The sequence below is a fragment of the Musa acuminata genome, unplaced genomic scaffold (assembly GCF_036884655.1).
Source record: "Musa acuminata AAA Group cultivar baxijiao unplaced genomic scaffold, Cavendish_Baxijiao_AAA HiC_scaffold_1137, whole genome shotgun sequence".
NCBI lineage: Eukaryota > Viridiplantae > Streptophyta > Magnoliopsida > Zingiberales > Musaceae > Musa > Musa acuminata.
The window spans coordinates 868,192-894,799 of record NW_027021349.1 but is presented as its reverse complement, the minus strand read 5'-3'; the positions used below and the strand labels follow the sequence as shown (position 1 = coordinate 894,799).

The 26,608-nt window shown below is 37.6% G+C and overlaps 2 protein-coding genes across 7 annotated transcripts in view; one reads left to right on the top strand and one right to left on the bottom strand.

The window, feature by feature from the left end:
* LOC135581905 (uncharacterized) overlaps positions 1-14,421 on the top strand; it is a 31,625-nt gene extending 17,204 nt beyond the window's left edge. For 5 of the 6 annotated variants that reach the window (XM_065178984.1, XM_065178982.1, XM_065178983.1 and 2 more), the window contains exons 8-11: positions 2,333-2,687; positions 5,068-5,293; positions 8,499-8,720; positions 13,369-14,421. In XM_065178984.1, coding sequence (XP_065035056.1) covers positions 2,333-2,687; positions 5,068-5,293; positions 8,499-8,720; positions 13,369-13,522 — 957 coding nt within the window. In that variant the 3' untranslated portion in view covers positions 13,523-14,421. The remainder of the gene's footprint in view (positions 1-2,332; positions 2,688-5,067; positions 5,294-8,498; positions 8,721-13,368) is intronic. The other variant, XM_065178985.1, reaches the window with a different exon arrangement.
* A 3,119-nt stretch (positions 14,422-17,540) lies between these two features.
* LOC104000080 (probable anion transporter 6) lies at positions 17,541-22,251 on the bottom strand. The gene is made up of 2 exons (XM_009422020.3): positions 22,127-22,251; positions 17,541-19,306 (listed from the first exon to the last, which is right to left on the bottom strand). Exon 2 carries the CDS (start codon positions 19,053-19,055, stop codon positions 17,736-17,738), a length of 1,320 nt encoding a protein of 439 aa, XP_009420295.1. The 5' UTR covers positions 19,056-19,306; positions 22,127-22,251; the 3' UTR covers positions 17,541-17,735.
* Between the last annotated feature and the right edge of the window lie 4,357 nt (positions 22,252-26,608).

Below are 26,608 nucleotides of genomic sequence, written 5' to 3'. Positions count from 1 at the left end.
CTGGTTGTATCAGTGCAATTGAGGAGCTACTTGGTTTAAGGAAGCTTGTTGGTTGAAAAATGAATTTTCTTTCGTGTAAGGAATGCTGAGATGTTGTTGCAGCATATGTTGTGATGCAGTGCCTTGATAATTTGACCAATTATTCTATTGTTATTATTGGAAATTCTATATCACTTGTTGCGAAGCCGGTTCAAAAGCCTATTGTCTGACATTAGGCACTGTAGTATACTTGTAGAAGCCATACTGGGGCTGTTGACATCTCAAAGAATTTGGCGGTGCTAGTCATTGTAGGAGAGCACGGGCATTTATTGATATCATTGAAGTTCATAAATAGCCATGAGCATTGGAGCATGGGTTGGACCACTTCTGGTGGTGCTCTGCAGGAGAGGTTGATGAATTCCTAGTATTTGCCTGAATTTGCAGCTGGTAATGACAACACAAATGTGTTATCTACATGATGAGGCTGTGGTGTGGATACCTAAAGCCCAAGAGCATTGTCTATATGGTGTGTCTATCCCCATATCATGACCAACCACATAGGAAGATTTTGTGTAGGTTCTTTCTCAGGATGATGGTGATTAGAAGTGCATCTGTATTCGTCAATCCATTCCCATTTCCTCTCTCGGTTCAATCTTTGATGAAACTTTGCTTGGTAGGTTCAGGGTTTGTTTTGTTGGAGTTGGGAGTAGTAGTGCTTTTACCAACTGGATCACATGAATTCCTTCATGTTGATGGCATCTAGATGTTCCTCTTCTAATCTCACAATGTAGTCGCTGATGTCTTTAATCTTGGGAACACTATAAACATGTCAAACACCTTAATAGATATTAAGGACATTGAATTGATCCAATATCGATCAAATTTTGATTAATAAATCAACATTAAAATCACTGATCGCTGCATTAAAAAAATTTATTAAAACCTATTATACCATCACAAACATATGATCCAATCCTTAAAATACATGAAATATAAGCATTTGACCTATTAAGTCATACATCACAGAGAATAGGCTTAATCATCTCATAAATCAATAAAAATCTAGAAAGAGAATACATATCGCTTGGTTAAAAAGTTCTTAATTCTTCTAAATTAGCCTCCTAAATTGATCCAATCCATGAATTGTTGTTTTGTTGAGTTTAGGAGAGTGAAAATGTGAGAATAAGAGAGAGATTGTGAGTGAAAATGAGTTTGAGAGAGTTTAAGAGAGTATGAGAGTGAAATGAATTGAAAGAGGGTGGAGGAAAGGGTTTAAAAACCCTTTAGGATTCCTCCAACGGTTAAATTGATCGTTTGAAAATTGATATAAGTCGGTAATGGTCGAAATCGATAGGTACCACCCAGTACAGGTCGAACCATTACCACCCGAAATAGCCCCATATCGCCTGATATGGGGTCAAAATTTTGGTACCGCCCGTTAGTGGGCGGTCTGCGTGCCAAGAGGCTCTTAGACCAGTACATACCGCTTGTATCGAGCGGTACACATCGAAATTAAAACCTTGATATATATATATATATATTCTTTATTTTGTCATTTAGGTTCTACCTTTCATGTTTGAGGAGACGGGACACTTGCAAGAGAACTAGGTGGTGATGTCGTTTATGTGGGGGAATTTTATCTAATTTCCTCCAAAGTACTCTTGCTTATTTTTAGCAAGGACTCGATTTGAAGAAAACTCGTGGCGATAGGTCATTCCTATCCAGAATGCAGTTTGATAGTATTCCATATTAAGGTTCAATTGAATTAGGAATATATCATATACAATAAAAATGGGGTAACCCTGTAACCCTTTTTCCTTTCCTGGACCATATAGCAAGTTCATTATTTGACTTATATATAATCTATAATTGGCTAGTACCACTATTATAAAATGCTTCTATCTTTTGATGTCTGCCCACTATAGATGTGTATCAGGGATAGCATATGCTATGCAAATATTTTGACCATAATTATCTGGTTGGTGATTGTAATCAAGACTTCTTGTTTTGGGGGCATCTGCAGAAATACAATGCCTTTTCAAATCTAGCCTCATGTTTAACTGTTAAATAATTGCAGGAGATTTTAGTTTGTCAATAACTTTCTATTGCTTATACTCACTTATTTTGTGCAAGTCTGTTTGAAGTTGTCTATATCTATCTTGGGAGGCATTAATTGCTAATATATTGAAAAAGATATTTTGCTTTTCTAGTTTCTTGGAGCTCAAAAAATGGTTTTTGGTAAAGATGCAATTATCACCATATAACTTATTACTAAGGCTGTGCAGCTAACTGAACTTTTGACAAACTCAATGTCTGTTTCTCTAATATTTTGTGATTGAAACCAATGTATCAGGATCTTCGTGAAAATGTTCCACTTCTATACTTATGGTATGCTGATATGGAAATAGCACTATCCACTTCTAGCAGCAACACTGAGTTCTCGCAGCGTGCAATTCACATTTTGTCTTGCTTGGGAGGGAATGTGAAGTATACTCCTTTTAATTGTCAACCATCGCCTCTGCAGATCCTGAGAGCACGTCAAGGATTCAAAGAACAAATTAGGAGCTTGCGAAATTTGTGGGCTCGTGGTTCTATAGGGGAACATTCTATTGCTTTTGTCTGTGCAGCTTGTTTGTTTGAGACATTAACCAATGATTATTGTACTGGTATTCAAGTTATAGAGGAAGCCTTCTCAATGGTACTTCCAGGTCATTCATCTGCTCTTCTCCTCTGTTCCTTTATTCGAGTTCATCTCTCTCTTTCAACTAATGGTACTTCATCTAGTATGCCTGGGTACTTGTTATGACATAATTTTCTTTTAATGTCATGCTAACTTGATGTCAAATAAAATGCTATATTTACTTATTCCAATGCTTGTCCAAAGGAACAAAATTGACAAATGAAAATAAGTATTGCAAATAGATGGACCAATTTTTGGATTTATAGAGCATTATATTACTGTGCTCTTTTGATTATGTACCCTTTTTGCTGGTAGGCTATTTTCTTTTTTGTCTCAACTTGTATTAAAATCCATTGTCAAGAACTCAAGATAATGGCAAATCCTACAAATAAAAATGCATAAGTCTACCACTAATAAGAGATCCAGGTAGGGTCAATGTACACAGCCGTAAGTTTACATATAGAGAGGCTGTTTTCGTGAAGTTGCAAGGGAGCAATGTTACGTTGTACCATGCATGGAAAATACAACAAATATTGCAAGGCTCATTGAGACTCTGCATGAGCTTAGCTTTGCTTGAAGCTCAACCTTCCTGAGGTGAGCTTTAGTTGCACCTTGTGAGCCTTTTGAAGGTGTCCATGCTCCTTAGCATGTATATATATTTTTTCACTAACACGGTCTACTATTAAGTGAGGTTCATTTCATTTATTTCTTTGATCTTATTTATTTGCTAAATAAGTTGAGGTCTCTTCAGTTTGAGAAAGGAAACATGATCAACTAGTATAGAGGAGAAGGTAATCAGGTGAAAGGTGTGATTATAAGGTCTCTGCATATTCTGTTTGTCTTTGTCATTATTCAACTTTGATTCTTTTTTATCTTATGGGTGCTCGTGTGTTGTTTATCTTTGTCATTATTCAGCTTTGTTTTTTTTTGGTTTATTCATTTACTTCCTCTCTATGGGTGCTCGTATGTTGTTTGTCTTTATCATTATTCAGATTTTTTTTCTTTTTGTTTTATTTGTTTACTTCCTCTCTTATGGGTGCTCGTTTGTTGTTTTTCTTCTCCTCTTCTTTTTTAACATTTTTGGTTTTTTTAATTTTCCAGCTACCATGAGTAGTTACACTAATTAGAATTAGCCACAGTTTATTTGTAATTATTTAGACATTTCTGAATGATAACTACATCTTAGTTTATGTTTTTATTCCATTTTTATTTATCCTGAGTTCTCTAATTAAATGTGCGTTACTTTATAGTAATGGTCTGAGTTCAAGAAGGTCGTGATGAATCTTAAATTGCATCAAGTTATGGTTCGGCTGAATATAGTCCGATCACCGACAGGTACACGGACCAGCACAAACTGGGCACTCCGGTCCTGTTCTATTTATATATAGTATTCATTTTTCCTTTGACTCAGGGTTTGGGTTGTGACTCCTTATGCTTGTGAGATCTTAATCCGCCACTTATATGCCATCTCTTCCTCCGCTGTCTCCTGTTCTTTTTCCTCATCCTACATCCTCTTCTTCCTCCTCATCCTTCTTCTTCCTCTTCATTCTTCCTTGTCTTCCTTCATCTCCCCTTCTTGCAAGATCTTAATCTGCCAACCATGCAAGATCTTAATCCGCCATCCATACTCCTCCTTTGCCTCCTCTTCTTCTTCTGCTTCCTTCAACCTCTTCTTCCTCCTCATCCTTCTCTTCTTCATCTTCATTCTTCCTCGTCTTCCTTCCTCTCCTCTTTTTGTCCTCTTCTCTCCCTCCCCGAATGATATCATGGTATGTTCGTATTGTGTGTCAGGATGCCGAAATGAACAGGGTTAATGTATCATGTGTCAGTATGCTGAAACGGATTGGGCTCATACCGGTTTGGCCATGAACCAGCATGGTCCAATAACTGAAACTGCAATTCTTAACATAAAGGTTTTAAATATTCATTTAATAGTTCTGATAACCTGTTAGACTAGCATGATACCTGATATCATTGAAGAAAATAAAACAACAATTTATTGAATGTTACTAAGTTGTATGTTTATTGTGGGTACCTAGTTGAACCAATAAATAGTGTTTGGTACTAGTTTTGAAAGATATTTAAATTCCTAACATGCATGTAAAATGTAACTCAGAGAACTAGAACGAAAAGCTAGCAATTTTTCATGGAGCTTTCACATACGAAGTGTTTATCATAGCATCCATTCTCTTAAAAAATCAATACATAGGATTTGCACTTTAATTTGGTTAGTTCTACTTTCTATTGCTATAGATGGGTTAGTTTTGGGTATGACTACATTTAAGATTTTACAGTTGTGACTTGTTGGGAATTCAGTTCTGCAGTATCTTAGGATTAGGGAGAATTTTTTAGGTATGCAGATCGTTCCATCTTTTATTTTTAGATAATCTGAACTGAATCTTTTTCAGAGCGAAGAAGTCAGAGCCTGCAACTTGAATCCTTGTGGGTCTATTACATTAAGGTGCTTGAGAGACATCTAAAACAGTTCAAGTTCTCAAGGATATGGAAAACCACATTACAAGGGTATCAAATATATCCTTATAATCCAAAATCATTTAGAGCCATGTTACAAGTGAACTACCATTATAGTGTGTCAAGCAAAGTGCGACATTTATTTGATGAATGCTGTCAAAGGTAAGGCTTCATCTCAAACAACCTATAGTTTCTTGATCTTTTGTTTGAATTTAACTGAACAGTGCAGTAATGATGTTTTCTTTTGAACAGTTGAATATTTTATCATTTGTCCTTGAATTGTATATCTATCAACATTTGAGTTGAAATTTTTGACTCAGTTTATCGTAATAAGACTGGAGAATAATTAAGTTTATTTATGTTGGACTTTAACTTGATCTATTGTTTTCTGTCACTCAAGCTCTTTCTTTGAAATCTTTATGATTGTGTGCAAGGGTTTAACTTTTGACTAAGAATTAACATAGGCAACCTACTGGATCAATACAATAATATCGGTCTAGTGGGCAGCATACTGACCTATACTGCCATGCCCAAGGTCAATGAATTAGGTAATAAAATAATAAAAATGAATGAATGATACCAGTACTTAGTTGGACTGGTAAACAACCTATACAAATGAGATTTAGAACCTTTTTTTTCATGCTGGATAGCATTGAAGTGGCTTGATACTCCAGAAAAGTGACACCATTGTGGCATTTGTGTTTCGTGTGCAATGGACTTTGATGCATTCTTCATGATATCTTAGTGACTGGCCCCCGAGCACCTTGAACTGATTCAGTTGGGCGACTTCGCATGTTTGCTGCCTACGCAGGTGCCTGAGCCTACAAACTGGGCGGTCTAGGTGCTCGCAGGCAATAAATATTCTAATCATGATTCGGAACATAGGATCTTCTGATTCTATGACCTAGATGAAAGTTGGTCAGTCAATTCAGTTTAATTGGATCCTAGCTTGGACTTGCAAGTTGATTCAATTATATAGGTTTAAAAGATGAGAAAAAGAAAACATTGATCTGTTCTAACCGACTGACCTGCTGTTAACCTAGCAAAGAAACCTTGCTGCCTCGTCTTGCCATGCTACCACATTTCAGCATCTTGCTTGGCCGCCTCACCTTATTGTCTCGCCTCACTTTCTCACCACCCCAACTCATTGGCTTGCCTTGCTGCCTCTCTGCCTCACCTTGTCGGCTCTCTGCACCACCTTGCCACCTTACTGCCTTGTTGCTGTGCTTTATGTAGCTCCTCTTCTCCCCTCCGTCCTCTCTATTAATAACCCTCTTTTCCTTCCCTTCTCCACCTTCTGTCTCTCTATGATAGCACCCCTTCTCAAATCCGACATTGCACTTTATTGAAGGAGACAAACAACTTACTGCTACTTGCTGTTATATTTGCTGTTATATGACTATATCTATTGGACAGATAGGATATAGGAAAATGATTAATCACTTTAAGAATGATTAATTAAATTGATTAATCATCTGTTCCATTATTGTATAACTAGATAGGAGAATCTATTCTATTCTTCTTCTTACAGCAGTATCTAAAAATGCATTATTATTGCATAACTGAAAGCTGTTTCATATTTTTTATAATTTTTATATTGGTGAACATCTCGTTTTGCTCGGGTGAGTGCCTAAGAGAGAACCTAGCACCTCAGGAATTTTGGAATGCTTGTGCCTTTTGGTGTCCAATGCCTTTGACAATATCGTGAAAAGGGAATATGGATGTTTAACAAAAGAGATTTTTTTTTGGGAGATGATCTTTGGTAGTAATAAGAAGCAGTGAGGTCTTCAGACGCTCACTTAGGTGCCTAGGTGAGGTGAGGCATGAGAGCTCACTCACTTAGGTGCCTAGGTGAGGCGAGGCATGAGAGCCTGGTAACTGGTCTGCGTTGGCGATTGTGCTTGGGTGATGCTTATGTTGGTCTTGGGCATTGTGTCACAGACTTAACTAGTTATACCTAAGTCATGTAATATTTTTACATGTCTGTCTGCAAATGGATAGTCTGCTTATAATCTTTCAGGGTCCCCAAGGATCTGCAAAAGAAAAAATGAGTTAGTAGAACCATTAAACTCAGGATCCCACGAGCAAACATTTTAGCTAATACTTGTTAGGTAGTGTAAAATACAAAGGTGAACTTTGCAAGCTTTGAACGATTATGCAATAAAGGAACCAAGGTAGCTCATCGCGCCTAAAAGTCCCTACGAACAAGTGCTCATGCCTCTTAAATGTAATAACCCAATTAGTCCCATATTGGAAGTGGGCTAAAACTAAGGTTGACTTATAAGAGTCTAATGGGCGAACTACTATTAACTTTAGCTTAAGTATTTTGGCCAATGGTTTGGGCCTCAACAAAGTTAATAGGCTAATTATCCCATCAGGTTGGGTTGTAATAATTGGTATCAAAGCTGAGTTAGTATTAGAGCATAGTGAGGAGCTCGAGTAGGAAAGGACTACTCGTGGACAGGGCCAGAGAGCACGTCACAACGTGGAGCCACCATTGGGCCAAGCCCGTAAGTAAGGGAGATTATAATACCCTGATTAGTTCCACATTGAAAGTGGGCTACGAGTACGATTGATTTATACGGGCTTGATGATTGAACTACTGTTAACTTCAGCTTAAGTATTTTGGTTAGTGGTTTAATCTCAACAAAGTTAACAAGTCAGTTATACCATTAGGTCAGGTTTTAACACCAAGGTTGATTGTTTGGGTCAAACTTGACCTGCTTTGGGTTGATATTATATGTACCGTCCAAAACAGGTTGGTCCGCATACTGGTCAGTAGGCAGACCAGCACGTACCATTTCAAGTGTACGTCCAACATTGTTTATATGTAAGTTTAACATGCTGTTATACTAGATATTACTATTTTACGAGATTTTTGGTTGGAAATGGAATTTCTAGTACAGGCCCGGTATGGGTGTACCATTTGATTTACCTTCGTCCATGCACCAATAATCTACTAGACTGGTAAATATCGCTTGTCCCGAACCATGCCGGACAGTATTATGAACCTTGTATGTAATTATATATTAGTTGTCACTTGGAGTTCCTGAAAGTTGGTATCATGTTTTGCACTTGTTGCACATGGAGCAACCATAAAAAGGCCACTCTCAGTGGGCACCAGAAAGCATTTCATAGCTGTAAACTAAAGTGTCTATTATTGTGACAAAAAAAGTTCCAATGCTGGATGTTGATGTCAAGTAGCTGTAGGTCCTATATCCTTAGGTAGATAATGATTGGAATGATCTTGCTTTCTTGCTCGTTTTTGCTTTGTTGGCCGGCAAAAGATTCTTCAATTTGTAATTATATCACATCATTCCTGCTGAAAGTCACCTTCTAATCATATCTTGCTTGCCAATTTCCCCAGATATCCATCTGTAATTATGTTTCTTTTCGCATTATCCTTTGAAATTGGTGGAGCTGGTTCTGAACACAGGATTCATAGTCTGTTTGAGAAAGCACTAGCTAATGACAAGTTGCAGAAGTCTGTGTTACTGTGGCGCTGCTACCTTGAATATGAAGCAAATATTTCACGTAACCCATCAGCAGCAAGAAGAATTTTTTTTAGAGCTATTCATGCATGTCCATGGTATGAGCTCTGCGTTCATAAATTAAATTTTGTTAACTTATTTTCTGCTCTTTATTATACTCTCCTGTTCCTAATTTGGAAACTATTCTAGTGTTCAATGAAGTGCTAATGGGTGCCTACTTGCTGTGTTTTTATCAGATACTCTCATTTTTTATGTCCTTTCTGCTTAGTATATAATAATTATTTTCCAAATAGTTCTTTTGTTGATTAGAAATTGTTGTTTTGTGAATTTCTCCCATTGAAGAACTTCCACATTTTCTGATTTCTTCTATCTGGATGAATCTGTGGTTGAACTTTTATTGATTGTTTGTTGACCTTGAACCATCTCTCTATATATATTTTTTGTAAGGCTTTCAAGGGGTTAATCATTGTTATAAGTTATATTGTGATTCTCAAGTCATAAGAGAATCTAGATAGTTGATAGAATAGGAATCTTTTCTTCTTCTACTTTTTTTCTTTACTTTTGATTGGTTTTGATTCTGTTAAAAGGAGGTTTGAAGAAAGTCAGTCTAAAATTTTTTGGGATATATTTTCTTTTTTGTTTTTAGGCTACATTCGTGGTTTTTCATAAGTAGATTTAGCTTACCATAGGTCTAGTTAGGTGCTTGAGTTAGATCTTGATTGGTTAGGGTTAGACCTAGGTCATATTTGGACTCTTTGTAATGTCGAGAGGGAAAAACAATGCACTGATGTTTAGCAAATTGACAAATTTCACACTGAAATGGAGAACTGGCATTGTTTATGAACACTGAAGGCAAAAACTTTTGCAAATAGGGAAAGCTTGGGTGGCCTAATCTATAGTGCCACAACATTATTTCACTACTAGTAGAGAGGGTATTGTTATTTATTGTCAATTGAGCTTGTCCATTCCAAGTAGCATCCTCTTCAAGATAATAAAGTCCTTTACTCTCCTTAGCATTACTATCATCCTCCCCAAATACAGGTCCTGAAATTCACTGTGAGAAGGTAAGAGCTTAGCAACACAATGCAAATTCTTTTGAGTTTATTAATAGACAAGAAGTTACAAGATAAGTTGGGAACATGAAGCATAGAATTCAATACAAAGCAAGGTTTTGAATACAATACCGTACCGGTATGCTCGGTATGATACGATATAGCGTACCGAGCGGTATGCCTAAACATAGCGAAACCAAAGTGTAAAATCTCCCGATAAATTATACAACACACAAACAGATTAAAGGCAGGAAAACACTGCCTGATAGTACTGGTGCCATAGTTCAAAATCTCATTTTGGCAACCCTAAACACACTAATAGACGCAAAAGCCCCCAGGAGCAGCGTTCACTAGGCTTTAGCTATCTGATCCGAGCATAAACCCCAACGAAAACCCTGAAAAATCTAAAATAACGGAGCCAAATCAGTCTTTATGCAAATAAACAAATAGGAGAACAACCGAACAAGCAGATCCAATCAAAGAAGGTCAAAATCAAAGCGAAAACCGATTGAGAAACAACGAATCGACTCCCCAGGCGGTGGAAGGATACAGTTAGCAAAAGGAGCAGGGGCCACAGCTGCCATGGTCGGATCTGGAGGTCGTGGAGGAGCTGGAGTAGTGGGCGATTCCAAAAATGATCTGATGGCCCAATTCTTGGAGAGGGTGGCTGGGGGGCAGGAGAAACCCTAGAAGAGAGAGGAGGAAGAGGCAACCACCACGAGAGTGACGGAGAGAGGGTTCTGGTCTTCCTCCTCTCTCCCGCCACGAGAGCCTAATTCTAACTCGATACGAGGCCAAATGACTGATACCACCCGGTAGGAAGCAGTTTGCATACTGGTTTGCTGGCGGACTGGTACATATTGCCTGTACCGGGTGGTACGGTACAGTATTGCAAACGTTGATACAAATGAATTTGAAATTGCAATCATGCCTTTTCTTGCTATAGAAGAAAGTGATCCATCAGCAACTTTTATTTTAGAGTTTCCAGAACAAGGTGTAGGAGGAAAACAAACGTGAAAGGTTGGTCATATGGTCTATCATGCCTGAATCTACGATCCAAGGAGCCTTATAACCAAAAGAAGCAGACAAAACTGTGAAACAATTATCTTTCTTGGCCAAAGAGCAAGATGATGAAGAAGGATTAGGATTTTGGGACTGGTTCAGAAACTTAAAAAATTGTTCAATTTGTTCTTTCGTGAACAGAGGCATTTCTACTCCTTTAGAGTTGATGGCAGCTTGATGGTCTACTTGAAATCCTTGGTTATTAGCCTTCTTTGGAGCTCGATTGCTCTTTCAGTTTATTGGTTTTCCATGTGTCTTCCACCAAGTTCCTCTTGTGTGTCTTGGTTTATTGCAAAAATGACATCAAACTTTGCCTTTCTTATCTCCCTTCCTTTAATTACGTTGCACAATATTAGCAGCAGAATTAATTTCAGCTGTCATAACAAATGCAGAATTTTCTGCAGCCATAGATGGAGTAGAAGATCCCATCATGACTTGTCTTCTACTTTCCTCTCTCCTAACTTCAGAGAATATAGCTTGGAGAGACGACAATGGATCCTTCCCCAATATCCGCCCACAGACTTCATCTAGTTCTTTGTTTAAACTTGCCAACAATTGAAAGACTCGATCACTCAAGCATTTTTTGTGTACCGAGCACTATCAGTAGCATATGACCATTTTTTCAAAATCATAAAAAATATCAAGCTCTTACCAGAGTGTCTTCAAGGTGTTAAAGTATTTTGTAACACTAGTATTACCTTGTTTAAGATCTCTGATCTTGTTTGTAATCTCAAATACTTGAGCTGAATTATCCATATTTGAATATGTCTCGACCATAGCATTCCACAACTCCTTTGCTGTTGGCAAAAACATATATGTTTAGCCAATTTCTGGTTCCATAGAGTTTATCAACTAAGATATGATCATGGAATTTTCAAAATCCCACGCTCCGAACTTGGGATCATCCTTTGCAGGTGTTGACGTTAATCCGGTCAAATAGCCTATCTTTCCTCTTCCTCGAATATACAACTTTACAGACTGAGACTAACGAAGAAATTTTTGCCCGTTGAGTTTGTGCATTGTAATCAGCAAGGATGGTTTGTTGCCTAAGTTGTTTGTTGGAGATGGAAGCATTGGTTTCAGCTTCTCTCCTCCAGACATAATGGTGCAAGTTTTTCACAAGCAAACAAGGAAGAAGAAATAGTTGGGATTGATCTTAAGAGTGGCATAACAGAGGAAATTTTTTTTAGCAATTAAGGCTAAAAAAAAGAACAAAATGATTCTAGTAGGAATCAAGCTTTCATACCATGAACACAGAGGTATTTTGCAAAAGAATACAATTTTTCTGTTCATCGTTTTCTGTATAAAAGGAAGATATATAGGCTGATTACAAGTTGTACAACTAAAGAAATTAATTCTGTACAATATTTCATTCTAATCTATTTACTATAATATGAGCTGATTTGATCCTAATTGTGTGGTCCAAAATAGGAGATAGATTCCCTTAATCATAGGATTATAGAATCCCTTAATTATGAGGTTTCCTATATTCAGAACCCCTTAATCATAGGATTTCCACGGTTAAGATATGATTGTCAATTTGTATTTTCCCTTCAAGAGCAATTTCCAACATGCCTCCTGGTCTCACCTAGTTGTGTATCAGTAGAAGTATGTTACACTACAGCTTTACTTTTCGGTTATGGAAAAGATGTAAGTTGAATCTGACAGCTGAAGGTCATGCTTAAACTTTGGCAAGAAAATCCCATGGGTGGGACCTGGCCCATAAAAGATGAGCCACCAACTGCTACTAATTTGGATTAGTGCTGCCATCTATGTTTTATTTCTTGTTCTCCATTCACCTTTGGGTGCTGCATGTTTATCACTGGCAAGACTTATTACAAGGAAGGCTCTTTTAAGTTGTTTATTCGGCTTTGGCATATTGTTATGTTGACAGAATCTACCATTCTTTATCTTGTGAGTTGCAGTTATTCCAGTAGGTTAGGCCTTCTGTTTCTATGAGATACTGCAGATGGCTTTAGTACCTTGACTTTCATTTGGTTGGTCTGGTTAGTTAAAACCATTTCCTTTTTGTCAGCAATTGATTGGAAAGTCAGAGCATGAGAAACAACACTACTTCTATTTGCATGATTATATGTATGGCTTCTTGTTACCTCTTTAAGGATTGCCAAAAAGTTGAAGAGAACCTGCATCCATTGCTTTGAATCTGTGAATACTTTGATGTCCACTGACGCACTCGTAGCCTGTTCAACTCTGGATACTTTGCATTCTTTTTTCGGCATACTAGAATATAGAAATTCTTCATTCTTGCATAGAGCACAGTGGAACTCCATTTAAGAGTTTCAAGTCATACAGAAGCTTTCATGTATCATGGATCATCTATGTTTTATCAGTATCATGGTAATTCTTGCGGTGCTCTTTTTCTGGTGTTCTCTTGGATCTACCCTTGATGAGTAGGAATAAGCTATTGAATTTCTTGTGACCTTGTTAGTAGTATTGAAATATAATCAATTGTGACTGTTTAATTGGTTTATTTATTTATATTTTGCATCAACCTGATTCTGTTGCTGTTTCTTAGTCAGAGGAGGTACATTCATGAGTGATGTTTGTTACTTCTATGACAGAATTGTATATAGGTGTTGCCACTGTTAATCCACTTTCTCTTTCTTTCCAGGTCAAAACGGTTATGGCTTGATGGGTTTCAGAAATTGAGCTCTATTTTGTCTGCAAAAGAGCTATCAGATCTCCAGGAAGTCATGCGTGACAAGGAGTTGAATCTTAGAACTGACATCTATGAGATCCTCCTGCAGGATGAGGTGCCAGCATAATGACAGATTGTTTCACATTCTGTGGTTCCAATATGCTTGCGTTGTCTACTGCTGCTGATTGTTCGTATTCTGGGATAACAGAGTAAAAGGCTTTTGTTGTTGATTATTCAAATTCTCGGATAACAGACAAGATGATGATACGATGTTTATGTTGTTGTTGATTATGAGATCCTCCTGCAGGATGAGGTGCCAGCATAACGATAGACCGTTTCAGGTTCTGTGGTTCCAATATGCTGATTGTTCATATTCTGGGATAACAGAGAAAGGCTTTCGTTGTTGATTATTCAAATTCTGGGATTACAGACAAGACGATGATACAATGTTCTGCGTTGATACCATTTGTGTAGGTTTGCTGCTGGGGCATAAACCTTTGTCCTTGAAGAGTTTGCATGAATAATCAATCTGCCTGACCACTTGCATTACATTCTCTGACTCTCGTACGAGCTACCAGAGGTCCAGATTTATATCCCAGTGTTTAAGTGTTGTGGTTGCTGAAGGCAGACGTCGGTAGGAGAAATTATTCATATGCAGTGTTTTTTGAACTGGAGCAGAGAAGGGGTAGCAGCAAAAGAGAACAATGCTTTATTTGGTTGTCAGCTGCAGCGATGAGAATCCAGCGGGTTCATGGTGATACAATGACTACTTAACAATCTGTGTATTAAGGCTTTTGTGACATTTGGCTCCTTTTCAAATGCAAAACAAATAAATGGATATCACACTATGTTTTGCTAAAGCCATTATTAACAGCAAACAAGCTCTTCTGCTTCTGAAAATTAATTACGGCCAAGTTTGAATCAGAGGAAGGGGATTGACATGTAGCAAGTTTCAGAAGCGTCTTAGTTGCCTTGTCATGATAATTTATAGTTTTCATTAATTCAACTATAAAAACTTATGTCTCATTGAGAATTCCTGGTATAATATTTGAGTCAGGGATAATATTTGAGTCTATATTATTCATATGAGACTATAAAGGGTGGTAGACCTTCATAATATAGGGTGGTATCTGCAGCTTCCTAACCTTCATAATATATTATTCATTTGGTTGGTCTGGTTAGTTAAAACCTTCATAATATAGAGTCAATGATAATTTGAACGACGGTCCATCTTCTCAAAGAGACTATAAAGGGTGGTAAACCTTCATATCGACCCAGGGATAATATTTGAGTCTACAAAGGCGGAGGCAATGAGGGAGGTAGTATGAGTGGTATCTGACGCATTATAGGGAGAATTATAGAGAAAATATATTATCAGATAATTTTTTTGGGATAATGTGCTATCATCTCAGTAGAAATGTACTATTGAATGGTAAATCTATGACTCAGATACGTGGGATGTTATTTAAGCCCACTTGTCTATAGGATAGGATTTGATTCCTTCATAATATTTAATATGTGTTCGACTATCTAATTATTATATTTTAAAAAAAATATGAAAAGTATATGACATGTAATATAGGGTTAAGGTTGATTAGCTCATGTGGTTTTGTTCATTTTTCATTTAACTTCTTATGGTTTATTCGTATTAAAATAATTATTATATTTTAAAAAACATAGCACAATGACTCTTATCAAGTTTGAGTTAACAGACGTTAAAGTCTATTTACATGATATGCTCACTCATAATAAATTATTAATATAATGATATATGTAGTTTTAAGTTTTAAAAAAAATCTATTTTAGCTCATATAGTTTTGATCATGGATCACTTAAGCCCTCATGATTTTGTCAATATTTAAAATAACCCTTACATTTTTTAAAACATAACATATCTTTTGTCGAATTAATAGACATTAGAGTTTGCTTGCTTATGTGACATGTTGACTTACAATAAATTATTAATATAATAATACATATAATTTAAATTAAAAAATTAAGATTATCATCAATTGCGGGAGGAGGTGTCGTTGTGGAAGTGACCACCAGCAACAGTATCGAGCCATTGCTACCTAGTAGGGTTGTCATACACATGCAACCTCTCCTATGCTAACAACAAGCTCGGGAACTTTCGGTCCTACCTTAGGTGGATGTGCATCAACTAGTCTGACGCTATGCATGCAATGGTCTCCTGATTCCTCTTCCTCCTCTCGGGCGTCTTTGTCCCTACCACCTCTCACTTCGTCCTCTCTTGGCCCCCACCCATTGCGCCTATGACGTGGTGGTCCAACTCTCCCTCACCTCCACCTTCGGCCTTTTCTACCTCTATCTCTTCGCCTTCGTCCACTACCACGGCCTCCATAGCTTCGTTTTTTTCAACAAGATAGATATTTTTTTTAACTTAAATTATACATCATTATATTAATGATTTATTGTGAGTCAACATGTCACGTAAGCAGACTCTAACGTCTATCAACTTAGACTTGACGGGAGGGGCTTATATGCTATGTTTTTAAAAATATAGAGATTATTTTAGACACAAACAAAAAACCATAAGGGCAAAAATAGATTTCTTTTTTTAAAACTTAAATTACATGTATCATTATATTAATAGTTTATTATGAGTTCAGAGGGTTAAAATGAAGAGAGACTTATATGCTACGTTTTTAAAAATGCAAAGATTATTTTAGACGCAAGTAAACCATAAGGACTTAAGTAGTCTATGAGCAAAACCACATGAGCTAAAATAAACCTTAACCCTATAATATATATATGTATACCATGAAGAGAAAAACAAAAGGAAATACATCGATAGGTAAATACAAATAATAATGAATGTGATGAAGTTGAGTTGTTCATTATTTTTGTACTTATTATTTTCTTGCGTAAAACGCATGTGTTATTTTTACTGATATGATGTGAATAGTATAAATGTGTCAAAACTCTTGCTTACTCGTCCCGCGAGCGAGGCTTGCTTACTTACTAGCTATTTTATTTAAATACTCACCTTCTCCTGTCTCCTTGTATCATCGAAGTATAGGATTTTATGAATTGATGAAAGTATTGATGATAGAAAAAAAAAAGTCTTGTATAGTGTTAATCTTATAAATATAGTGATTATTATTTTTATAGTTATAATGTGTATTTTTTTTTTCACTTGGGTGATTGTGAGTTAGACTGATTTTTTTTTATTTTTCGCAAAAAGTATAGTTTGACTTGAATTAGTCTAACTCATGACTCTTTTTAATGCATCTGTCACATCTCAGATATCGGAGCATGACAATACTACAGATGATAGAGACATGTTTACTAAAGAAGAATCTCAGCTTTTTAGTATTGAACACACAGGATTAATTATATATTATTCTTTTTAATTAGTTATCTTTAACATTCTGATCTCTATACTTTCAGAAGTTATATTGAGATCCTTGTACTTACGAAAGTAAAATTTCTATACAAGATTAAAAAAATAATTTTATGATTAAAAATAAAAAAAGAGAAAGAATTTTGTTGGAACAATCAGGTTAAATATTTCACTTTTGTAAGTACAAGGATCGGGATAGGTAATATGTAACTAGCCTTTGCCTACCCTATGTATAGTCCGACCTATGATTGGATGGTTCAAATTGATTACTCATAGGTATCTTTAGGAAAGATTACATGAGTGAGGAATTTGTATTCTTATAGGAGTGGAGGCAAGAGAATCCATCACATGAGTTAAAGACTCCATGGGCAAACTTGCCTTGTAGTAACTTTTTGGCAAGGATTAGACCAATGTATAAGGCAGACCCAAAAACTTTCTGGATTGTCTATATGCAGACCAACACTCAGCAGAAATCTCTTCAAGTGTCTTAAAAGTATCAATAGCTAATTCTACAATTACTCCTTACTGGGGCTACTGTAATCCCCTAACTCGGCACCTATTTGTGGTCGGCAGCCCATCGGAGCACCGACCGGAAGTTGCTGCACTTAAAGGTCCAGAGCTCAGTCTATATCAGGTAGAATGTGGTGGCTTATAAAATGACTGAGCAGTTGTAAAAACAAAAGATATCGAGGAAGAAACGAAAAATGCAATTACCAAGAAGCGCTAAAGAGGACCGACACTAGTCTTTTGCTAATTACGCAAAACGTCATCCAAGACACAGTTATATGAGCTCAACTAATTCAACTGACATTACTAGAAATATAACGGAACAAATGATGATGTGAACAGTTATACATACCCGGTATTCCACAGATTCCCTCTTTGTAATGCTGTTAGCTAACAGTATTCGACACGTTATTTTGATATCGAGTAGTCTAAAAAATGGAACTTCAGGAAATGGATCGGGAGTGGTTTGTTACTCGAAAATTTTTTCCCCCGTTGCAAATATTAAAAATATGAGAGAACTAATTATGCAGAGATAACCTGGAATAAAGAACACACTTCTCCAACTTTCGGAGCTTGAAAGATCCACATCGTCTTTCTTTGCTGCCTCTAGAATCCTTCCTGTGAGTCCGACACCAACGATACCAGCCAAGGTCCCAGCAGTGTTGGAAATTCCCATGACAATTCCTGCGTATCTTGGAGCCACATCCATGTGGTTTACCGCAAATCCAGCTCTCCCGAGTGCTAAGAAACCAAGAGAAACCGAGGAGCAGAGCACGGTTCCTCTGGAATTTCTAAATGATGGAAGGGCCATTAGAGCAAGGGCAGAAACGATAAAACCTACGGTGTTGAGAAGTTTACGTGTCTTGGTCACCGAAAAGATCCTTCTCGTAATCAAATAATCGGCTAACACTCCACCTATGTTTGAAAATATGAACATGTTTAGATATGGCATCATTTTGGAGGATCCCATCTCCTGAAGACTGAGCTGAAGGCCCAGTTCAAAGTATGTTGGCAACCAGTTCATAAGAACATAGAGCGCATAGTGGAAAGTGAAGTTGTTGACCACAATTGCCCAGACTGGTAAGCTGAATATCATTCTCTTCCATGGGATTTTACCGAGGGACCGTATGCTTCCAGCACTCGGGATTCTCTTCTCTTTTAGAGTTGAAACTGGTAACATGGAATCTCCAAAACCAGCAGCAATGGCTTTCGGATGCTCAGAACGAAGTGGGTCGCTAGCAAACCTGAACCACATAACGGACCATGTGACACCCAAGGATGCTTCAACCAGAAAAACTGACTGGGCCCCACCGTATTTCACCAAACTCGGTAGTAGGAGCATACCACCGGCTGCTCCTAGGTACATCCCTGAAGTAGTAAGAGACACAGAACGAGAGCGCTCATGCGGAGGGACCCATTGTGCTAGAATTGTGTGAATGGACGGAAATATAAAACCTTGTGCCACCCCTACGAGCAAGCGGGAGAGCACCATTATATACATTCTGTTTGCATCTAATGGGACCAAAGCACACGTTAGTGACCACAGCACAAACGAAAGAAGCAGAACACGTCTTCCTCCAATGTACTGTGCAGCCCAACCTCCAGGCACTTGTGACACGACGTATCCATAATAGAATGTCGAAAGTATCAGGCCCTTGCTTGATTGATTCACACCGATTGCATCTGCAGCCGCCGTATAAGCAATTGAGAATCCGATGCGCTCAATGTAGCATACACTTGTGCAGATGAAGGTCAATAAAATAATAGCATACCGCTTTGGAAATCTCATTTCATCAAATTTTCTGGTTGGTCTTTGTAAATAATGTGCCAGTGTCCCAATTGTTGTCCTGGTGTTACATTACTCTTCAATAGATTATCCCTTCACGATTCTGTTGTTCTGTGTTTTTCTAGCATAAAGACGTCTTAAAGCAGAAGCTATAGTTCTTGAAGCAATTTCCATAAAAGAAATCTAAGAATCCAAAACTAGTCACGTAAGTGAATATAATTGGAGTCGAAAGATGACAATTGGTACCTGGATGCCTGATACAGCACACAAAAAGAATCAGAATCCAAATCTTATCTTGTGAGTTAGTCTACACAAAAGGATTCTCAAAATTGCATGTTATATAATGTTGACAATTCAATGAAAGAAAATTGTTTGTTGAAATTTCCTACGGTCAGCAATATGATACAATTTCATTAGCCCATATTCAAGGGATGAGTGTGTTGGATGTGATTTTATCAAGTCTAACCAAGATGCAATAGAAAATTGGACAACTAATAATTAAAGAATATAACAACATAAATGTCAAATAGCAAAGAAATAGTTGCTCTATAACTTTCCAAGTGAAAATATCAAAAATTAATATTTATCTGACAGCAGTGGGAAGAGAGGATCGTGTGTTGGTGAACATAATATTATTCTCTTCAAGCATGTAGTCCCGTGAAGAACTTCACAAAGTATATTCAGCTAATTCAGTCACTGACTAAAATATTGTCTCAATATTTGATGTTATCATCATAACCATTCAAATTGTAAGCATAGAACTAAGCAACTGGAAAACTAACAGTAGAGGTTTAACAAAATCAATTTACTACTGAACGAATATGAATCTTAAATAGGCCTCTGATCCAATTCTAAGTAGATAAAGTTGCAATCTTGTGCTATTTATAAGATATTCACAATTTCCAAGGAAAACAATACAAAAGGAGGGCTCACAGTCCCAGATTATTGAGTAAAGGAGATGATGGATCATACTGGAGCATTTAAAACACAAGGATACCAAACAAAGGGCATTATATGATGATACTTCAAAGTCGTAGCCTGAAGAGTGTTAGATAACTTTGGGTTCTTTTATAAAGTTTTATGGTATTCAAAGATATTTTAGGCTCAGGTATTGTTCATGACATTTTTCATGTAACTGAATGGTGAATGAGAAAGAATTAACTTCATTAAGAAAAGTACAGATTGCAGATTGTTTATTCATTTATTGATTCTGATCAGACTAACCTAGATAAGGAAGCTCATTTTCTGGCAACATACTCAAAATCCCGAACAGGAGCAGAGATAAGAGTGTTTAGATTAGAGTTTTCCCACTGAGAAAGAAAAGTATCCATTGATTATCTACTTGGAAGTTAGATTCCTCTTATGGAAGGGTTTCTCACATTTTAACTTCACTTTGGTGCATCTTTTCTCCTTAATCTCTTTGGATATAAATGTGCATAACTCTATTCTTCCCGTTTTTTCAATTTTTTGAGAAGGGACATTAGACACAGGATGCAAGCCTCAAATCATCCTTGACTAAAAGTAGGATATAAGACTCATTCAATCTAGTTCAAGCACAGAAGTCCACCAAGGGGCATCATCGACCATAATGGTGACCAGTGTGCAACTTGTGCAAGACGAGGATTGAACTTCTAATCCCACACTAAGGTGATAGAATCTGCAATTAACTAGAAGGAAAGATGTCAAGTGTAACTCCCATTCCCTCCATATTATTGTCCACCAGATTTTTTACATCCTATTGAACTTTGTCCAATGTATCTGAGAACATATATGTCGCTTAAATAAGTTAACTCAATCTTCACTCAACTAATTACCCGTAAATTACTCTAGAAAACTTCATAAGTTGATTGGTGATGCAACATCACCTTTCTGTAACCTTTTCCCTACCTCACAGATGCCATCTCTCCCATGCTTGTTGTCACCCTCCTCGCCATCAATCCCTTCCAATCTGCAGTTTCCTCCAACCCATTGCATTGGACCATATGATCTTCTATATCTTAACTATTCAAAGCAGAAGAAATCACCAACCCTTTTCACCAAACTGTCCCTTTCTCTTCTTCTAATCTGAAAGATTTTTAATAAAATATGCACTACTGATTCCTTTTTTTTTTTTTTTTTCTTTCCAGTGTATTAGATTTTTGTTATCGTTTATAACTTTTCCCCCTTTTTCTAAATATTGCTTCATTGTTGTACTACTTGATGAATGCAATATTTTTTTACTTCTTTTCTCCACATTCTTTTAAGGTGGCTTCCAATTCTGGGCCTTCAATACATAAATCTTACCGATTAATGGTTCATTTAATGTTATTTTTTCTTAGACTAATTCAGAGATTTCTTTCATTGTGGAAAATGTTGTTTATGGTCGGACATTTTGTTCTCTTCAGTAATTCCCTAACATACAGAATACAGTCCAACTAGCAATTTTTTAATACTTTCTGATATAATATTTTTGATAATTTTAAATTAACCATGCAGTTAGTTCTTAGGTTTATTCATTCAGAGATTTCTTTCATTGTATAAAATGTCGGTTCTTGCAAATTTTTTCTAATGTTATATGTAATATATATATTATAGTTTAAAACATACGTCTTAAAATTAAACATATACAATCCGATCAGTTGACCCACTGACTGGATAGCAGTGGACAGCAACCGCAGTGACCAGACCCTTGAACAGTCACTGTCCAGTATAGGTACCCTTAATTGTTCCTAATTTTCTCAGAAAGGTTTATCAATGCTTACGATCACTAGTTGCTTACACACACTTGCAAATGATGTTTAAATTGCACAACAGAGTGATACATGTCTCGACAATCAAAGAATTAGCAGAAACTGGCCGATCCGGATCTTAATTGGCCATGTTTGACCACGATCTTCCGGATCTGCCCGACCCCCTCTTTTAGATTGTCGACCTCCCCGGAACAAAAAGGAATCTGCCAGGTTCGACCGATTCCGGATGCATTCAGGCCGTTAACGACCAGATCCAGTAGGACCAACTCGGAGAGGAGAAAGAGGGGTACGAAGAGGAAGAAAACAGAATGGGAGGATGAAGAAGAGAAGAGAAGGGCGAGGTACCTGTGGCTGGTCACAGCCGCCGCTGGCCCGATGCGTTCGTTCGCGTTGCAGAAGATCGCGGGCGAGGAAGTGGGTAAAAACAGACGACGGTATATAATTATGACGCCCGAAAAGAAGGACCTCAGTAGGTCACGATTCAGCGGGTTTCAGGGTCTGGTGTTAGAACCGAACCGTTCCGTTTGAACCGGACCCGGTCGAAAATAAAACCACTACCGAGGATGAAGCTTATTTTAGTTGAATATGTTGGATATTTGCATTTGGAATGAATGATATTGAAGTCGAATGCTGCTGTTCTTTGAATTTGATTATTGACGTGGGGAAAAATGATTTCGATGCTAATCTGAGACTAAGTCGGATGCTAAGTCAATACATTACGAATTTTTGTATTCGAATAACATTCTACGATTACGTCGATGCTAATATGAGGTTTGGACCTTGTATCAAAATATTATCATGTACTAGAGATCAAACTTCGAACATCGCATCAGAAGATCAAATGTTATGATAAAGTTGACATGTCGAATGATTGACGATATACTAAAAATTCGAAGATATACCAAATGAGACGATATCAGGCGAAATAGAACCCACTTCTCATGAAAGCCATTGAGCTTAAAGTTGGGCTAAATTGAGCCCATTGGAAGGTTAAACAAATAACCTAAACTAGTTTGAGGTGGTGGCACTGCCAAGCCTAAACGATAATACCGCTTGAGCCAATCGACAAATACTATTTATGTTTTGTTAACCTTTTTGGTAATGGTATCATTATAGTGACGTGACGATGTCCAGAATTAAATTTATAGCTCATGTCAAAAATTATGATAATATTGTTACTTGTTGCATATATTGTGATATACAAAAACATTCTATGTTGGTTAAATGATTTGCACTATGATTAGCACCAATCTTCTTTTTTTTTGTCCTGTCTGTTGAGCATCAAGGAGCTGAGCTCATTAATAATAAGGACGATCAGTACGTGCACTATGTTGATACTATCATGCAAAGCAAGTTTAACATAGAAAAGTTAAGAGAAGGGAAAATTGATGCTTCTAAAAAATATACATAGCTGAATCACTGACAAGAACACTACAAAAAGTCTCGGGGAAAATTGATGCTTGGAAAAAATATATATAGCTGAATCGCTGACAAGCACTCTAAAATAGTCTAGCAGTCAAACAGGAGAGTGATACAGATTGCATAACATGATGGGTTAAGAATGATAAATCCAAAGGGATAATTATCTGTTTTGTTAATTTCCACCAAGCAGGAAGATGGAATCCTACATAGATCTTCCCAGTTTGTTTAACACCAAAGCACATCCAGAATAAACAATTAAGTCCGCAGAAATGTCAGTTGTACAAGTTATCATGAACACTAAAATCAGATTGATGGTCAGACAATAGTCAGCAAATATGAAACTGAGTTTGCATTGGCAGATAAGTAATCAGTGCTAAATCAGATTAATAGGGGGGGAGGAAAGCCAAGAATTGTTACATTTGCAAACATCCAAAACAGAGTGATGATGTAAAACTAATTTTCAGGGACAACAGCAACCTGACAATATAAAACACAGCGACAGTATGAAATATTACCAAGTGGTACCATATGATCTCAAATCTACATCAGTTTGAGGATTACTTGCATTTTACTTGGAAAATGACAGACTAACTACTACTATCATGCTACAGCCGCTACACTGTTGCTACAACACAATGTGTCACGTTACCACTTTAAATGCAGTTTGTAAGCAAGAGGTCCACATTACATTGCAGTTCATATTGACCAAAACAAAAGAACATCAAACGGATCATGGCATAACAAGCTGTTTCCGATACAAATGCTTCTTGATACAAGGTTTAAAACAAAATGTAAATTTTGGAACTAAATTACTGCATAGTCATGACCTTACTTGAACAGGTTCTGTTCTTTAGGCTCGTACATCTAGTCCTCGAGCGCCAAGGAGACAGGCAACTCAGACACAAGGCTTCAAGATCAGAGCATAATTAATGGCTTTGATCTTCCAAGATAGAGACCGTAGGTGACATTCTCAGCTGGTAGTTGGGGGTAATCCTGAGTTTGTCTGATAGACCACCTCACAATGTTTAAATTCTTTACGTGAACTCTCCATCCAAAGATGATATCCATCGGGCAGAACTTTTATGGAGATGGTGTCGGCATCTGCTCCTGCCTCTGGGCCCATCCCTGCTTCCTCTAATGTTTCACATCCCAAGCTCCCTAGTCAGCATACGGATTCTCCTCACAAAGCCACTGCTGGGAAGGTTAAGACCAACATGGCTACCAAGGGTAAAGTTTCCTCAGCAATAACAAGACCCCATTGACTCGGGTGAAAGTGCTCTCAGGTCAACATCACCAACATGATTCTGGAATGAGAATTCTCACCAGCCCTAAATTTGAAAGATTAAGAGTCTGGCCTCTGATGATGACAAGTTAATGGCGTAGTGGAGGCCTTGGACCTATAGTCTAGTGGATCAATTCCTCAGGTGACATCTGCTGATGGAGATTATTAAATATGCCATTTGTGGTTTATGGAAGGTAACTCAGGCGCCTAAGATTCTTGACATGAAGACCGGTTTCATTCTGCTTAGATTTGCAACAGAGAAGGATGCATTTTTGGTTCTTATGGGTGGGTCTTGGATTTTTCAAGGTCAAGCCATCCAACCAATTCCATGGCGATCAGATTTCCAGCCTTTGATAGAATCTATGTGCATGGCACCAATTCGGCAGTAATTACCTGGGTTGCCTTAGAATTAATGGAGTCACAAATCCCTCTCAACCATTGTGGTTGTGCTCGGTTGGCCTCTCAGTTGATGAGTGCTCCCTTCGATTTGAAAGGGATAGTTTTGTCCGAGTGTATGTACAACTTAATTAATCCAAACCCTTGAAAAAAGGATTATGGATTTGGTAGAGCACAAGTTGATTTCTTTCAAGTTATTGATTATAAGAATTTATCCCAGTTTGCTTCCAATGTGAATGTATTGGCAACAGACTGTTTGAATGTTCCTCAAGGCAGGGTTATTGCTCCCACCACGATACAATGAGGCCAATGACCCTTAGTCGTGCAGCACCCAAGTGACACCTACTTGCAAAAGGGTCAGCCTTGTTGCAACCTCTTCTTTGGTTACAAAGAGTTGCAAAGAAGAAGAGTCACTCAAGGAGGCAAGTCACAGACAAAGTGTCATTCTCACCCTTCAAATAGAACCAATTGACTAACAAGAAGTTTGTTAAGGCCAAAGAAGGCAACCACAAGTTTGAATCCACGATAGTAAGGCCAATGACCCTTAGACAGGGGCTGCCACTCGGATTGGAATGGTGCAGCAACTTTCCAGGAAGTAGACTCATGAGGATGAGGACTCTACGTGGACCTTGGATTCGGAAACAGAGGAGAGGACCTTCCTAGAGATAAGGACAATAGAATCTAGGGACTCCAAGTTGCATATGACATTAAGATGCCCACTGGTCAGATGGAAAATAAGGGTTTGTTGTTGCAGGGTCATGATGCGACACAACCTCTAAAACATAGTATTGGTGATGTGTCATGGATTTAGCTTGAATTACCTAAGTCATGTAGCACCAAAGAAACACAGAAGAGTCAACTTAGTTGCAACCTCTTATTTGGTTACGAGGAACTACAAAGAAGAAAATGAGTTGCACGAATAGGCAAGTGACAAGCAAAGTGTCATTGTCACCCTTCAAACTAAACAACCAATTGTACGACAAGAAGTTTGTTACGGCCTAAGAAAGCACCCACAAGTCAGAAACTCCAACGTACACAGTGTGTCAAAGAGCTTGATGGAGCATAATGCTAGTGAAGCACACAGCAAATAGACTCGAGTGATTGTCGAAGTTCTCTCATACACTATCTAGGAGCCCCCTCTAGCTAGGTGCCACCCAAGGGTTCCTAGGTGTTGATATGGCTGACATTTCAGCCCACAAAACCAACACTTTAAAACACTATAGCAGTAGAGGCAAACGAGGTTGTTTTGGCTTATTTTGGTCCAATGCAAGTTCAATCGAGAGAATGACCTACGAACTGTCCATACAAGGACAAAGCAAATTGTATGCAAAATTAGGTTGCTGGGCTAACTATAGGTCTTAGTATTTACATCATACAAGAAAAGTTAACAATGAACAATAGCAGAACTACTTGCACAACAAAGGTGCTATCGCTGCAAACTCGTTGCAACTATCCGTGACACTCTCTTCCACTTAAGCTATTGATGCCTTCATCAATGTGTGTCGATATGTCATGATGATGTCTTTCAATGGTGAAGGGTATCCTCCAACTCCCAACCTGCTTGTGTCTTTAGAAGGTTATGCCACTTTGCCAACTACTGTGTTCTGCTCTGTTTGGAAGCTTCCACTTACAATCCGCCAAAATGGCTTCAACTCATGGCTTGTAAGACATCCTTGTGTAGGGTGGATGTGTTCATATGTTCCTTGGTCTTGTGGATCAAAGTGGTA